General features: G+C 41.3%; 2 protein-coding genes across 6 annotated transcripts; both read left to right on the top strand.

The window, feature by feature from the left end:
- Positions 1-2072: 2072 nt before the first annotated feature.
- On the top strand, positions 2073-6605 carry LOC120553405 (cyclin P). Of its 4 annotated transcripts, none has more exons than XM_039791777.1 (9): positions 2073-2304; positions 2935-3060; positions 3310-3385; positions 3688-3857; positions 4064-4162; positions 4513-4683; positions 5417-5575; positions 5667-5845; positions 6068-6605. In XM_039791777.1, the coding sequence occupies exons 1-9, from the start codon at positions 2251-2253 to the stop codon at positions 6234-6236; spliced, it is 1203 nt and encodes a 400-aa protein (XP_039647711.1). In that variant the 5' UTR covers positions 2073-2250; the 3' UTR covers positions 6237-6605. The 4 variants fall into 4 exon arrangements, with proteins under 4 accessions (XP_039647711.1, XP_039647702.1, XP_039647726.1 ...); XM_039791768.1 differs by having other exon boundaries at positions 2074-2304; positions 3685-3857; XM_039791792.1 differs by having other exon boundaries at positions 2080-2304; positions 3685-3857; positions 4528-4683.
- A 648-nt stretch (positions 6606-7253) lies between these two features.
- si:ch211-132b12.7 (uncharacterized protein LOC564531 homolog) lies at positions 7254-14383 on the top strand. Of its 2 annotated transcripts, none has more exons than XM_039791430.1 (4): positions 7254-7350; positions 10525-10707; positions 11590-11789; positions 12057-14383. In XM_039791430.1, the coding sequence occupies exons 2-4, from the start codon at positions 10533-10535 to the stop codon at positions 13068-13070; spliced, it is 1389 nt and encodes a 462-aa protein (XP_039647364.1). In that variant the 5' UTR covers positions 7254-7350; positions 10525-10532; the 3' UTR covers positions 13071-14383. The 2 variants fall into 2 exon arrangements, with proteins under 2 accessions (XP_039647364.1, XP_039647355.1); XM_039791421.1 differs by lacking the exon at positions 7254-7350 and adding an exon at positions 7504-7700.
- The last annotated feature ends 1013 nt before the right edge of the window (positions 14384-15396 follow it).

The following is a 15396-nucleotide window of genomic DNA, read 5'->3' as shown; positions in this document are numbered from 1 at the left end:
ACTGTCCCGGTCACGGTTTCTGCCGCTGGTCTGGCAAAATATGGCTTTTGGTCTCGACCGAGTCAATTTGTCTTTAGTATGTGTATAATAATATTGGGGGGAAGTGAAAGGCAGCTTGGACGGGGATGCTATTCGTCTTGTCATAAGTTTTAACAGCTAGCTAACGCTACGCCGACGTTTGCTAACGTTAGCGCAACAGTGTTAGCTTCGACTGCTAGTTAAATATCGGTATTACAACTGCATTCGGAGCTACGTCCACGTTGTCAACACAAGACGTGGCGTTAGTGCTCCTTTTGTGCCATACTTTTATTGAATGAAATATTAAGCTTCGCACCTACGAAATATGTGTTTTTTTGGTAACATTACACACAAAGCTAACTGGCTATAGTTAGCCTGTACGTATGCTAGCGGGATTAGCTAATGTTGCGTAGCCAGCCAGCAACTTCGGCAATAGTTTCGGCGAGCTAACCGCGACAGTATGTTGCCCACAATCAACCTCTGCTGTTAAAAGCAGTCAATCTGCAGTGATGTTTGAAATGGAGACACATGGATGTGTTAGCTGTCGAGGTTAGCTCGCCGAAGCTGCTTGCTGGCTATGCAACGTTAGCTAGCTAATGTCCGCTACATCGTTACAGGCTAACTATAGCCAGTTAGCTTTGTGTGTAACTAACAAAAACTCACCCATCTCGTAGGAGCGAAGTTTAACGTTTCATTCAATAAAGTTATGGTACAAAAGGAACACTAACGCCACAGGTCTTAGGTTAAAAACGTGGACGCAGATATAGGAAACTCGGAAGGCAGTTGTAATATTTACCTAGCCGGCTATGCTAACGCTGTTGCGCTAACGTTAGCGAAACGTCGACGTAGCGTTAGCTAGCTGTCTAAACTTGAGAAAAGCTGAACAGCATCCCCGTCCAAGTAATAAATCAACACTAGGCAAATATGTTGATACTGGAGCTAGTAGGCTACCATCAAAACGTGAGATATCTAATCATGATATCAATTATATCTATGTGTTTACAACCATCTGGGATTTAACAGGTGGGACTGGCAAGTTGGCACATAGCTAGCATGATGCCTTGTATTTTCTAGATCTAGTTAAGTTTACCGGTACTTATCTGAACTAACGACATGATCACTGTCACTAGATATAAATTAAACATTGACTTTAACTTGGTGCTATTCACGGACAGTAAAAACCCGTCTTCCTCATCCCAGTCAGTCACCATAGTTCTAGTACTAGGCTGATACACGTCTCCCCAACGTGACGTCATCACCGAATTGCGGAAGAAAAAACACTAATACCAAAAACCTGACAAAAATGACAAAAACTCGCATTTAACACTATTTGGAGACATTTTTAACAATGATATACATATATTGAGTGCTATATGTACCTGTTAACCAACAGTGGTGGTTAACCTGCAACATGGGCTTTAAATGGAGACAGTTTTACGCCAGAAACACAAAGGCTTTTTAAAATTGAATTTAGGCAAAGGTTTAGATAAAGATAAGATTTTCAAAAAAAAATGTTATCAGTAAAATTAATTTAGAAAATGTCGGGGGAAATAACAGACGTTTTGGGTCAGGTTGCACCATAGACTTAAAATAAGGGTTGCACTTGGGGGCTGTGCACTCTTGATCTCAGTAGGCTGTTTGTAAAAACCTGGGTACAGCCCCCTGCAAGTAGCGTTTAATTGTATTGCATAAAATAGAAAAATATTTACATAGTTTTGTCTCCCTCAAATATGTAAATAAAGGTGGACAAAACAATCCAGCACACCAAAAAAAAAATCTGAATGTTAGTTTACGATATTGCGATCATTAGACTATAGGCCTACCGATAACTTGCATGAATTTCCAATTAATTTGCCAATTATGTCATATATGCTACCGGCTACTACAGAAGTGTGACGTTTTTTGTTTGAGATGCTTCATAAAGGTTCCCTGTACAAATCTTGACTGTCAAGTGGCCTAAAAAATATTATTAATGCATTATAATGCATGGCAAGCTATTTCACACTAATTCATATATAACATAAAGCCTGAACCGGAAGTCCTTATCCTAACCCGTCTACCTTGACACCGGTGTCCCCACCCCAATCAGTGTGCGCCGTTTGTGGCCCTCCTGTCTTTATTAGGGGTTGTCCGGGCGGCAACATGGCTGCTCTTTGCTCCAGGCATCCGCCGACATTCGTGGATAAGTAGCTGCAGCGGCCCGGCACAGGAACTCGGTCTCCGGCTGTGACCATGGCCAAGACTGGTTTCTGCGACTCCAAGCCCCTGTTGGACTTACACAAGAAGGTGAGCATCTGCTCAACGGGTCCAGTCTTAATCATATTTTATTAAGAAAAAAAATAAATAAAAAGGTTTCAGACATTAAGTGCTTAACCTGAGATGTGCAACAAGTTATTCACATTTTACTTTTAAAAGACATTTATTGAGCAATGAGTTGGGGGAAGTTAACAGAAGAAAACTCATTAATTAAACCTTGATGTCCTTTATCTCACTCAAAAATTTCCCAAGGTAACTCCTGCCTATTCAGTTCAACTTATGTAAACTATCATACTTTATTATTATTTTTTAAGTGCTTCATTGCCTACCGTCTTACCTACATACAGGCCTGCTCCGTGTTTGTGTTGTCAGGAGAGTAATTGCCTTCACCTGTCATGAGCCCACGTGTCAAGCCGTCGCTGATTAAATTGGTGGAATTGGACCTTGGCAATGTTGATGACCTGAAGTGAACCACTATTTTTGACCTTCATTTTGAGTCATTACTGTCCACTGATAACTGATGTTCATACAGAGAATGAACTGCAGCCGCCTACAAACGCTATTAAAGGCAGTAGACTTTTTTTTTTTTGCCTCAGTTGTGGTAATAAAAAAATGGGTAGGCCATGATCACACCAGTAAGACTTTCTATTGTCCCTGCAGGCGGATGAGAGGCGAGCCCCGTTAAGAACTTGGTCTAATGCCTGTGGGCCTATAGATCGCTGGCAGCCTGTAGAGGTAGAGGAGTCCAGGATGGCGCCTGTCAAAATGGAGCCAGAACACCGATGGGTATGCCTTCTTTCCTGCTTGTCCCCCCCCAGCATATTAGTCTTAAATGATCTAAGGAAGGTCAGGATGTGACGGACCTTCCCTTTGTTGTAATAGAAGTTTCTATTTGTAATCTTGTTCTCTAAATATATGTTGCATTTACTGTGAACTTATTTGGTTCAGAGCATCAGTATTAAGCATGTTTTTTCTGTCATGACTATTACAATCCTACTTTCGCGTGCATGTGTGTAAGGTGTTGTCTGTCTGCAGGAAAGAAGGTTATCGGCGCAAACGAGCGAAGGCATCATCATGGGATTTCATGAAGACAGTGAAACACGCTCAGTTGGTAGTGTAATCAATACCAAACGTAGTTTCACCCCAGACTTTCAAATGAATTCACCGAATATGGAGATCACTGCAGTTTCTACACTTTATATAAAACTATCAGGGTGACAATAGTTAAGTGATGTATTGTTTGATTGGGTAAAATTATGTTATAAAATGTAGTCAGTTTGCTAAATGGAATTTGGCATTTAGTGCTCAGATGGTGGCAGATGGTTACTTCATCATGTTGTATAAGATGGGTGAAAAATGATTTTCTTGCATGTGTTATTTCTCCCTTGTCCTCCTTTTCATCATGTGTAGCAGATGGGTGTGTGGAGGAGCCTTTGCTTCTTTACCCTCATGGACTGCAGGGTCTTCAAAGCCTACAGGCACTGGTGCCTAGCTTGCTGCGCCTTGAAGTAGAGACAGCACTGGAGAGACTGGACCTCATATGGGACCGGACATACGCCTGGGACATGTTCCTGGATATGATGGTGAGACATCATGAACAGTGTGTTTATCTAATTTTCTAAGGAAGAAACTTTATCCCTCCAATTTGCTGTATGCAGACCTCGCCACTAATTGTAGTGTAATACTATATAATTGAGGGGCAACCTACAAGATTGGCACAAACACTTACTGCACTGTATCTCTTTAAATATTTAGAGTGTGCCTCCTGTTTTCTGTTTTCACCCTGCAGATAACTCAAACACGACACACTTTTTCCAACGCCGACCTGCCCCGGCATTTCACTGATGGCACTCGTTCTGTCCTGGTAGACTGGCTCATTCAAGTACATGTAAGTCTCCGTGATGGACAGTTAATTTAAGGTCATCTGCCTGATAAGAACCTGTCAAATGCTACTTTGCTAAGTTAGATGGCCTGTCAAGAAAAACACATCAATGTTAACTTGAGAATGAGGCTACATTTTAAAATGGAAGATTGATACCACTCATATCTGTACAGTAAATATTAAGCTACAGCTGCTTAGCTAAGTATAAAGACTGGAAAGGGTTAGCCTGGCTCTGTCCAAAAGTAACAAACCAGTACCTCTAAAGCTCAAATAACATTATATATCACTTGTTTAATCTGTACAAAAACCAACAAGTAAAAGACTTGGTTTTATGGTTTTCAATCTTGATTGCCCAGTTTATTTCCTACCAGGAGATGATGCATTTTCAGGAAGAGACCCTCTATCTGGCCATACACCTCCTCAACCGCTCTGTGCGTCAGATCAAGGTGACTACAGTCAACCTGCAGCTCCTTGGCATGGTTTGCCTCTTCCTTGCTGCAAAAAAGGAAGAATGTCTCCTCCCTGAGGTAAGCTGTCTCAGCACTCTAACTATAAAGCTACAGTACTGTCTGTTAAGCCCACCTGCGGTGCTGGAAAAATGAAGCCAATGCCGAAGTGCCAAAAACTGCAGTTTCTTGAATGCCCACTTGATGCTGGCCCTAAAAGGCATTCAATTCCCATAGACCCCAATTGTTAAAATGCCCAACTTTACAGCAGAAATGCACGTTTACAGCCTGGTACAAAAAACAGTTTTGGTCTCCTATAGCAGAGTTCAACCTTCATGACAACTGTACAGGGGTGAATTTTTCTGTTAAAATTATATCAAGACCTAAAATTATCCATAATAAAAAGCCACCTGCCACTCAAAGGAGGGGGCGCTTAGACTGTAGGGTTAATTTGGGCCGCCTCAGCTCCAGCCATGCTAGTTATAGACTTGAGCACAAAAACTAGTTTGTAACAATAGATAAATGGGATATGTATTTATTTACTTGCCTTCAAATAAGTTTAATGCTGTGCTGACTGTCTACAACAAATAAAAAATAAGTTCAAAAATATATAAGTGTGGGGCGGCATCTAGCTCACCCAGTAAGAGCGTTCTCCCCATGTTGGCAGAGTCCTGCAGCGGCACGGGTTCGATTCTGACCCACTGCCCTTTGCTGCGTGTCATCCCCCATCTCTCTCCCCCTTTCATGTCTATGCACTATCCTTTTTTTTTTTTTTTCTCCCCCCCCCCCCTCCTTCTGGTGCTGCTTCTTCCAGGTGTCTGGACTCTGCTACTTGATGGACCACACCTACACGAAGCATCAGCTGCTGCGAATGGAGCGGAAAGTCCTTTTAGGGCTCAAGTTTGATTTGTCCTACTGTCCCCCTCTGAATTTCCTCCTCCTCCTTTCCTCCATTGCTCGCTGCAGTGCTAAGGTAGATCTGCATTGTGTGTTCTTTGTCCAGTTTCTAATTGGGTCAGATTTTTCCAGTATGTAAAGATCTGAAGTGTCATCTGTACCACCAGGTGGTCTGGATGGCTCGGTATCTATTGGAGCTGTCTCTCCTGGAGGGCCAGTGTGTGTTGGTTCTGCCTGTGCAGCTGGCAGGAGCGGCCCTCTGCTTGTCCCGTCAAGTTCTGCAGGAGCCCCTAACACCAGAAGGGGAGGCTGCATGGTGTCTGGCCTCCAGTGTCCATGTCGGCAGGTGTGTTTCTTGACTGACTTATAAGATGCACTCCCCTCATCCACAGTACCCTTTGAGAGCCGTTACCCCTGGCATCATCAGCACTGTAGTTACTGAGCTCTGGCTTCTCTGTACTGCTAACTTCACTTTCCAGGTTTTAATTTTATTTTTTAAATTTATTTTATTAGTCAGCATCTATCCTACCTTTTCCAATTTTAAATCTGTACGCTTTGTGTTTTTCAGTGAGACTGCACTGCTGAGGGTCATGCACATTCTGGCCAGTGCCGCAGCCAAGGCCCACACCCGAGAGACCAGCGCTACTTTTAATAAATTCTCCTCCCCAGAGACCATGCATGTCAGCAGGCACCCGGGTCTAAAGAACGCTGCTGGTCTGATAGGGGTATGCACTTGACATTCCTCACTCCCAAAGAATTAATTAATTGCTGAAGTTTCAATGTAGAGAAGCCTGACCAGTATCACTTGAGGACTTGACTCCTGTGCGGTCCAAAGCTGTTTATTCTTTACTGTAGATCCTGAGGAGTTGCCATGGAAGTGGGTAAGGAAGAAATGAGAAATATTTGATGCTAAACACTGTTTGACAAAGGATTGCATGCATGCATGTATGTGATTTAGCCAACCCAATGGCACATGTTTTATGATCTTATCTTGCAGCCAATTTAGAAAATATTTGAATTGTATTGTTTCCTTGTCTTGTCATTTGTGAAAAGGGTGTGGGCTGTCAAAGTTTTAATGTACAAAATAAAGTGTCTGCTGCAGTGTTGTGAGTTTCAGTTGTTTATAGTCCAAAACCTATGAAATTTTATAGAGTTCTACATGACAGCAGAGCCCCCTTCTGACTGCATGGCTGCATTGTTGGCAATTCCTGCTCACATGTGCAATCATGCTGATACAGCTGACTGGCTCAAAGAAGTTGCTTTAGAGATGGTTGGGACAGCTGGCACAGCATAAACAACAAGAGTAGGCTTATTTCTTTTCACTAAATGTCAAACAAATGCACATTATGCACAACCTGAAAACGTATCAGTTTAAATTTGACCTTTACAAAATGTGAAATCTTGTAGTTTGTCTCTTTGTTTTCCTCTATCCTGTCTCGCTGACAGTCAATGCAGCACCAGAGTCGTTCTGGACTGCATTAATTGCTGATTGGCTGTCGTAGTTGTCCCATGGACCAATGAGTATTTAGCTCGCAGAGAAATTATTTTGTGTCTGGTAGGAGGTCCAACAGGCGCCTGTGGTTTCAATTGACTAATAATTATCAACCCTATGTTTACTTGTTATCGGTGGGCCACTTTCTTTATTTTTATTTAATCGGTCTTGTGCCTTCATACAGGGTCGAATGACAACCTTTTGGAATTTTTTTTTAAATTTTTATATCTTCTCGTTATAACGTCAAACGGCGGCTTCAAGCTAGATATAATTAACTAGTGCCCTATAGGGCACTAGAATTAACCACCAGGATTTCAAAACAAAAGTGGGGAGGTTTCCACTATTGGATACACGTTCAAGTAAGTATAGGCTACTGACATAGGACCGTAAACTCAGAATATTTTGAATTACGTTGAATCAAACTTGGTATTATTAATAAAATCTTTTGTCAGGTGTAAGTTTTATTTTGAAACCAAATATGACCTTCCTAATTCTGACTAACTTGACAGACATTACCAAATCGCAACTCGCTGTTCACTGTACGTTAGTCTTATTTCACGGCATAATTGACAAAGACGGGGAAATGAATCATGCTTTACTGTAACTGACTGATTTAAACATGACACTGCAGGATAACGTTAGCGTCGCTCAGTGCCTTAAACGTGCGGGAAACGACCGTTTGAAATAATTTGCGTTTTTACATTTGAAGGTAAGTTTTGCAGATAGAGAGAATAATATGTAGCGTTAATGGCTTTGAATTAGTTATATTGTTAAATCTTCCTAACGTTAAAGCTCTCGCTCTTTTGTAATGTTTCGTCCAAACGTGACTGTCGACCTGTTAAAGACTCATGATGTTAAACATTTTGACCAACCACTTTATTATTGTTTTGTAACGTTAGCTATGTGATTGCGACCAGCGTGAGAGGAAGTGTATTCCATGGTTGAGTGTTACATAATAGGGAGGAGGAGGGGGGGGTTGCTGCTCAGAGCCGTATATTGCTGTTTCAGCTGAGAGTGAGATGTGCTGCCTTCATGGAACCGCTGCCTCCAAAAAATATCCGAAGCACGGGTTGAGCGTACGCAACTGGCCGAAACAAAAAAAATAATGACAGGACATTTTCTTTAAAAATGGAGACGTGATCTTTATCAAAGTTGGAGAGCACTAAAGTTGCACAGCTGGCAATAACAGACAAGTAACAAATAATGGAGAGCACAGAGCAGTATTGTCATTCAGAGTCTGTAGCTAGCTGATCATGTCCCCGGTTGATTTAGCCACCCATGGAAGAACTACCTGTTCTTCTATATTTTGATTGCATTTTGACCATGACCTTGTGGATGACACAGGAGCACACAAAAAAGTAATTTGAGACGGACTATTGTAACGTTACCTGTAGAGAGCTGGGCGATATGGAGTAAATACAATTACGATATGTTTTACCAAATAGCCTACTGTCGAGATTGCAGCGATATTGTAGGGACTATTGGTGCTTTTGCAAAATTAACACAATGAGTTTTGATACAATTACTAAGTGGGTAAAGGTGAATAAAAAAACAGCTAGTAGGTCTGGTAAGTTTAAAAATAAATTTAGTGCAATGCAGCCTTTATCTCGATGTATTGCCCAGCCATACCTGTGCATCATAGGGTAACTTCCTGTCGTGTCATTTACACAGCCTCCTCCTAAGGCACATGATTTAGAGTGCCATACAATATCAGATAGACTGAACCATGTGTGGACAGGATGTTCTTTAAAACATATAAACCCATACCAATGTTGAACCACATATCAACTGAAACCTTATTATTTATGTAGGCCTATTTGTTTATTTTGACACCCCTACTCGGGACATTTATTTCAATTCTTAGGCATTTCTCAAAGGCCATTAGCAACATGTAAGGACATGCAAAGCCCATTATAGGTTGCTACGCCTTTAAGATTGTTATGGGAATAAAATAATCTTTAACCATAGTCTAAACAAGCTGCAGCAATCTTGTAAAAACACGAATTTACTACGTGCTTCATGTCTCTTCCTGTTAGATTCAATTACAGCATTTTATTTGGGTAACCAGTGTAACAGGCTCTTTCTCTCTGTGGACTCAAAACAACACATGACCCTTGCTTTCCATGTAAATACACGTGTGCACACACGTACACACATGCATGAGAACAGTGGGAAAGTTGTATACAAATGGGCTTATTTGTGATGTTTTTTTTCTTTAGATTTCTTATGATCTTAAACTAAATTATATACATGTAGAGTTTTGGCACTGTGTCTGGTTACCTGTCTCTTTTCAAATATATGCAATAGATATCCAAGTCCTTGTGGATGACACAGGAGCACACAAAATTTGAATTTGAGGAGGACCATTGTAACGTTACCGGATTGCATGATTAAGAGTGCAATACAATATCAGACAGATTGAACCATGCAAGGACAGGATACATTCTGTTCTTTAAAACATATAAAGCTATTCCTCTTGAGTACATGTACTCAGTATAATACTGTATACCTATAACTGCAGAAGCATCAAGGACAGGCTGAGGCTGTTTACTCTACCAGTATATGCTAATATTAGGACTTATAGTTAACGTGAAACTGAATATTTTTGCATATATTCTCTGTAAGGTATTATTAGTGGGTACACACATGATGTCACCATGCGTAAGATGCCTGGGTTAGACACCCCAAAGGCAAATACACAGCCATTGTGGATTCACGTGGGGAAAGAAAACATTGGAAACACTATTTAAATGGTACAAAACTGTTGCGCAATCGACTACACAAATAGGTTAAGAAAGAACTCAGGGAAATGTTTTTTATACACTGCCCAGTATTAAAGAGAAGAGGAGCAACACGATACGTTTTAAAAAGCTATGTAGCATTACCAGTGTTTTTATTGAAACTGTGTGCTTCTGAAAAAGTGATGTCAGTGCATACCATCTAGTCAACTCTGTGGTTAGGCATTTCAATGATGGTACCCTCAAAATGTGCATTCATTGCTTCAAGTGACACCAGTAGAAGCAAAAACACTGACAATATGTAATTTTGTAAATAGTAAGCCAATGGCAATATTCATTTACTGTATATATTCTTTTTTATTTTGCATCTAAAAGAATTTGAAAAAAGAAAATGTTCTATATGGATGGCTGTCAAGTTGTATGTGATTTCTGGCTGACCACAGCTCTGCCCAACTTGAAAACTGCTTTATCCTTGATGAACGCAAAGGACAACTCAAAACTGTTCACTTTATGATTGTTTATTGTCATAAAGATGGAACAGAATAGGTTGATAACCTTCAAAACACACAAACAAAAACCATGGATTAGTTACGAATGACTCAATTTCACTTTCTCAAAAATAAGCCTATCCCAGCATGCAATGAGTGATCTGCAGGGTACCATGGGGCAGGTCACCAGTCCGTCAGAGTGCTAACGCAGAGCTCTGTCTCATGAGAGCAAAACATTTTTGTTTTTATGCTGTCAATTTCTGGCATTCAGAGACAATCTATCTACTCTCATGTATTCTCTTTTTAGGGTCCAGTATGCAGAAAGAACAACCTTGCTTGCGCGAGAGCAGTCCTTGTGCTACATCCAGCAAGAATGCTAAAAATAGGAGCAACAGTATGATTCTGCTGGCAATACGTGGTAATAAAGATGCAGACGACTCCAGTGGTACAGGCTCCCGCTGCAGTTCAGAAAAAGACTCTGGTTACTCTGGTGAGTAAATGTGGCAGAAATGTAACCAGACAATTTGCCAACTTTTATTCTCTTCGACTATTTCCCATACACGCCCATATATATTTACAAGTCAGCTCAGGCAGTGATATACTGTAAATGTAAAGCATGTTTGTCCCTCCTCTCTTCTCCCTTTTGTAAACATAAAGTAAATTGACATAAGGTAGTAGTACACAGCAAGGTGGTATGAAAAAATGCCACAATAATGGCCCTCACTCACTGCTAGTACCAGCTCTCCTCGGCTCGGCTCGGCCGCGGTGCCCCATCCTCCATTTTCCATTGCAGATTTAGTACCACCTCATGCGTGAGGCGAGCGTGGCTGGTCGTCATAGCGATGCCGCAGGAAACTGCCGTGACCTAACGCGACACACACAGAACGTCGAAGGTGTGTTGTTTTTGACTCTCGGCATGTGGCTGTTGCCACAGCCAGAAGACACATTTTGTTTCAAAAGAAGCTGGAGGCAGCAAAAAAACCCACAGCTGGCTAAACTATTTAAAAATGGCGGATTGTTCAGGACACCCCCGTCTGTCGCTAGCAGTGACGACACAGTGATTAGTGACGATTCTCTCTGACCAATCAGTAGTCTGCAGGTTTTCATGTCACCTTTTGGTATCGCCTCAGCTCGCTTGGGACCTCAATGGAGGTGATACTAAAAAAAGTACCTGTTAGCAGGTACCAGGTGCTTTTTTTCATAATGGAAAACCAAAACAGGTGAGTAGAGTCGGGGTGAGTCGAGCAGGTACCATGTAATGGAAAAATGCCATAACACTACCAAACTACGTCACAAAAGTTCAACTATCTCTTTGAGCATGGCTTCAGCTGTATTATTCAGCATGTATTTCTTTTTACAACTTTTTCTGCAGACGGCTCAGACTGGCACCAGACAGATGTGGAGGACCAGCGGAGCAACAAAAGCCAGTCCAGAGGCAGCGAGCATGCAGAAACTTCACAGCCAGGTCAAAACAAAGACATTGGGCAAGGGAATCCTGGGAATCCTACCCTGATGCCAGCAGGCCGCAAGCTTCCACCCATCTACATCACCAACAACATGGTGCTTAAGCAGGTAAGACAGGTGTAGGTGCAGACAGTGAGGTTAGGAATACACACTATTCCTCTGTTGAAAATGGTTATTTTAAACTTTTAAAAGTGTAATGGTAGGGAATTAGGTAGTGTGCAACAGAGCCCCTGCACAACATAGCAGGGATGAGAGACTGAGGCAAGTAGAGAGCTGAAATTAAATGAATGTAATACTCTCACTTATTTTAGTTGGAGTGATTATTTTCTGAAAAATGACTTTTACTTGATTACTTCTTCCTCCCTGTCCCACCAGCCGGATATGATCCAGAAAAGAGGTCAGCTGCCCTGGAGAAATGAAAACAGGGAAACCAGTAGCTCTGGTGCTGTCCATATGATTCTTTTCCAGCAGCCTAGTTTGTTGCCGGCCACCCTCAAGCAACAAAAGCCCTTGTCCCAGATGTTCAATGTCACAGGGAAGAAAATAAATGGCACTTACCTGCCCATTCTCAACTCCTACCCACACATTGCACCTCACCCCAGCAAGAAGCCACTTGATACATTTTCATGTAATGATGAATCCCAGAACCTGAGCAAGAGGGTGTGCACAGAACACAAGAGTGATGACACACCTGTGGCCAGGAGTCTACCTGAGCAGCACCTTTATAAGCAACCGAAATTAGCAGTCTTAACATCTGAGCTGCCATGTTCCTCTTCCACCAGAGATAGTCAATCGTCCTCCGGTCCTACTGCTGTCCCCTCGAGCCAAAGCTCCCCATCTGGGTCTGGTCTGTACACTACATCCTCCATCCTCACAACCAGAGATCTTCCAAGAAACAGCACCACCAGTACTCGCCACCGGCGTTTCCTCAACACAGAAGAAATCCTCAGACAATCAGGTCTGCTGGACATTACACTGCGCACGCAGGAACTGCTGCGCCAGAGTAACGCCACCGAGTGGAACATTGCCCAGCTCCGCCAGCACACAGAGCTACTGTACCAGGCTGCCAGCAACCCCAGTGGCAGCCCGAGCGGCATCACAGCCTGGCAACATCTGCACCGAGCCATGGCCGAGTCTGGCAGCTACCCCAGCCTTAAAATTCTGCAAAATGTACAAATCCTGTGTCATCCAGATTCTGCCAGTCAACCAGTGAGTATTTCCACAGGTAAAGCCAATGGGCCACTAGCTGCTGAGAGCTCCGAGGTGCCGCCGTCTCGCCTTCTCTCTACTCTACTTAACCCAAACTCAGAACAAGGTAGGGTGCTCAAGGGCGGAGATAAATCTTCAGAGAACGTCACCTTTATGCTTCCTGACAGTTCTACCGGTTAGCACAATCTGCACTGCCTTTAAAGGGAGAGCAAGTACTCAGGGATATTTTGGGATTTTATGTGTGGCTTTAATAGTTTATCCCTGGTTATTTAAACCTAGTTTTATAGGAATTTTGCTAAATATCTCTGCAGGCCAATGGGAATCATACAATGACTCAAGGTTAGTACTTATATGTACATGTTGCAGTACAAGTTCTGTTTCCAGTTGCCTAACATGCGTCACCAGAATTAAGTGTTCTGAAAGCTGATCCATTAATTCACGCAAGTGCAATTCAATCCCGAGATACCATCTTATACTATGACTGCAGACTTTATAGAAACACACAGATGAGCAGAGGGTCACTGCTTGTGAGTCACTTAAAGGATTATGTCAAAATAAAATGTGTTTACCTGGTAAGCAGAGGAAATTGGCGTACACACAGGTGGCCATACAGTATATGTACTTCAGTGATGGTTGTTTCGCTATCTCGCCAGACCAATTTCATTCAGGGAAAAGATGAATAAATCCATTTCCTGGTGGATAAATGTTGAGAAAATGGTTTGTTATAACCTGCTGTAGTAGAGAGAGAGGGACTCAGTAGTCCCCAAACAAGGTGATGAACAAGATTGGTGCCTTCAAAATTTTACAGCTGATCCTAAGGCTCCCAGGAAAATGTCACTTTAAGCAAACTCGTAGCACTTGAGGCACAACTGGTCACTCAGTGCGGTACAAAATATCTCCCTGTAACATCACAAACTGCACTAAACTGGACTGCTGCAAGGACTTCTATCCAAATGCTCTTCAACAAAGCCTTAAAAACTCTTTTTCACTTGTTACATTTTGCATTACCAGGGCACACCGTTGTCACAGGTTATCATATATTCATTTTACAAATACAGCACACATCTTATAATAGTGTAGGAATTCAAACACATACTATGAATTCAACACAGCATCTCCAAGATAATCATTAGTTTTATCATTTAGTTTCCTCTCATGCAGCAGCTTTGTTGTCCGTTTTTACTTTAATGATATTCTGTTTTTTTTTGCATCAAGCGTCTAATTCTTGGTGTTTATGTAGTCATCTGTTTTAGTCAGAGATGGAGAAAAGTTTAATTGTGCGTTTGAGAGAGTTTAAGTATAAAAATATGATGCCTAAGTGGTCATAAGCATGTGGTATGTGTATGATTTGTCATATATTTCTCTGTGCTTGTGCATATGACAGACATCACTGCCAGCAAGTCACAGATTTCTGAAATTTATAGTGTTTTTTTAATACAGTGTATGCTATATAATTTTAAGGTATTTAAATAAAGCAATATATGAAGAGTAGACTTTGTCTTTGTGTCATATGAATCTTTTCAAATCTTTTCACATATTATCATATGTTTATCCAATGAGTTCACATGGCCTTTAATTAATCCAGCTGCTACCATGGAAACTGAAGACTCATCAAGGTTGTGATGCACATGTGAGAAGTACATGTGCTTGACTGTTTCCTGCTCCTGAAAGCCATGGAAATAGTTTCCTTACCAGTTTTCTTTTTTCCATTGAGCTCCATGGTGACAGAGAAAACTCATATCTCGGGACTCCTTGACAAATCTTTTTTAAATTTGGCACAAACGTTGACCTGGACTCAAGGATGAATTGATTAGATTTGTGAGGTCAAAAGTCACCTCACAAAATGCATTTTTGGCCATAATTAAAGAATTCCTATGCTAATTGTGAGAACATTTAACACAAATTATATAATGATTAAGTGATTAAATTTCATATCCCAAAGGTCAACTTCACTGTGACATAAAACACTTTTCTGGCCATAATTCAACACCATAACTCAGAAACAGAAGGGGCGATTGTGACCATGTTTCACATTTGGTCGGATTCTGAATTGGTGACACTAATCTTGGGTGTCCACCTTGAAACTGTGGTGACTGTATAGATCTTCTGTGCTGCTGGGTTGAAGATGTGTTTGAAGCATCCATGTTTCTCCAAGAAATACACTTAATACCTTTTAAATTGTCTCAAAGTGTTCATTACATATGTAAGTCTGAACAGACATGGATGTAAACTGCAACTTGACTGGTTGGCAATGGTGTACAACCACAAGGTGGTAATTCTAGTTATACTTTTGTAACAAAGGCGTGATTTTGTTATGACAAGAAATTATAATAAAATTAAAAAGGTTACCCTGTGCTTGAAGGTATCTACATAAGAGTGACATGACAGTGTAAAGTGTAACCAATTAAAATTCTAGGATTCTAGGATCCCTTGAAATATAGAAGATTTTATTTATTTATATTAGGACAATGCACATTAATGAACATTTCTGTAAATGCGCCAGTGT

The sequence above is a fragment of the Perca fluviatilis genome, chromosome 2 (assembly GCF_010015445.1).
Source record: "Perca fluviatilis chromosome 2, GENO_Pfluv_1.0, whole genome shotgun sequence".
Classification (NCBI taxonomy): Eukaryota; Metazoa; Chordata; class Actinopteri; order Perciformes; family Percidae; genus Perca; species Perca fluviatilis.
This window is presented reverse-complemented; position numbering and strand designations above follow the sequence as displayed.

Excerpts from the sequence above, each read along its gene's own strand:
- LOC120553405 (XM_039791768.1), top strand. The coding sequence starts at position 2,251 with ATGGCCAAGACTGGTTTCTGCGACTCCAAGCCCCTGTTGGACTTACAC. Across the intron at positions 3,386-3,684 it reads CAGTGAAACACGCTCAGTTG|CAGATGGGTGTGTGGAGGAG; the intron begins GTAGTGTAATCA and ends CATCATGTGTAG. Across the intron at positions 4,684-5,416 it reads AAGAATGTCTCCTCCCTGAG|GTGTCTGGACTCTGCTACTT; the intron begins GTAAGCTGTCTC and ends TGCTTCTTCCAG.
- si:ch211-132b12.7 (XM_039791430.1), top strand. The coding sequence starts at position 10,533 with ATGCAGAAAGAACAACCTTGCTTGCGCGAGAGCAGTCCTTGTGCTACA. Across the intron at positions 10,708-11,589 it reads AAAAGACTCTGGTTACTCTG|ACGGCTCAGACTGGCACCAG; the intron begins GTGAGTAAATGT and ends CTTTTTCTGCAG. Across the intron at positions 11,790-12,056 it reads ACAACATGGTGCTTAAGCAG|CCGGATATGATCCAGAAAAG; the intron begins GTAAGACAGGTG and ends CTGTCCCACCAG.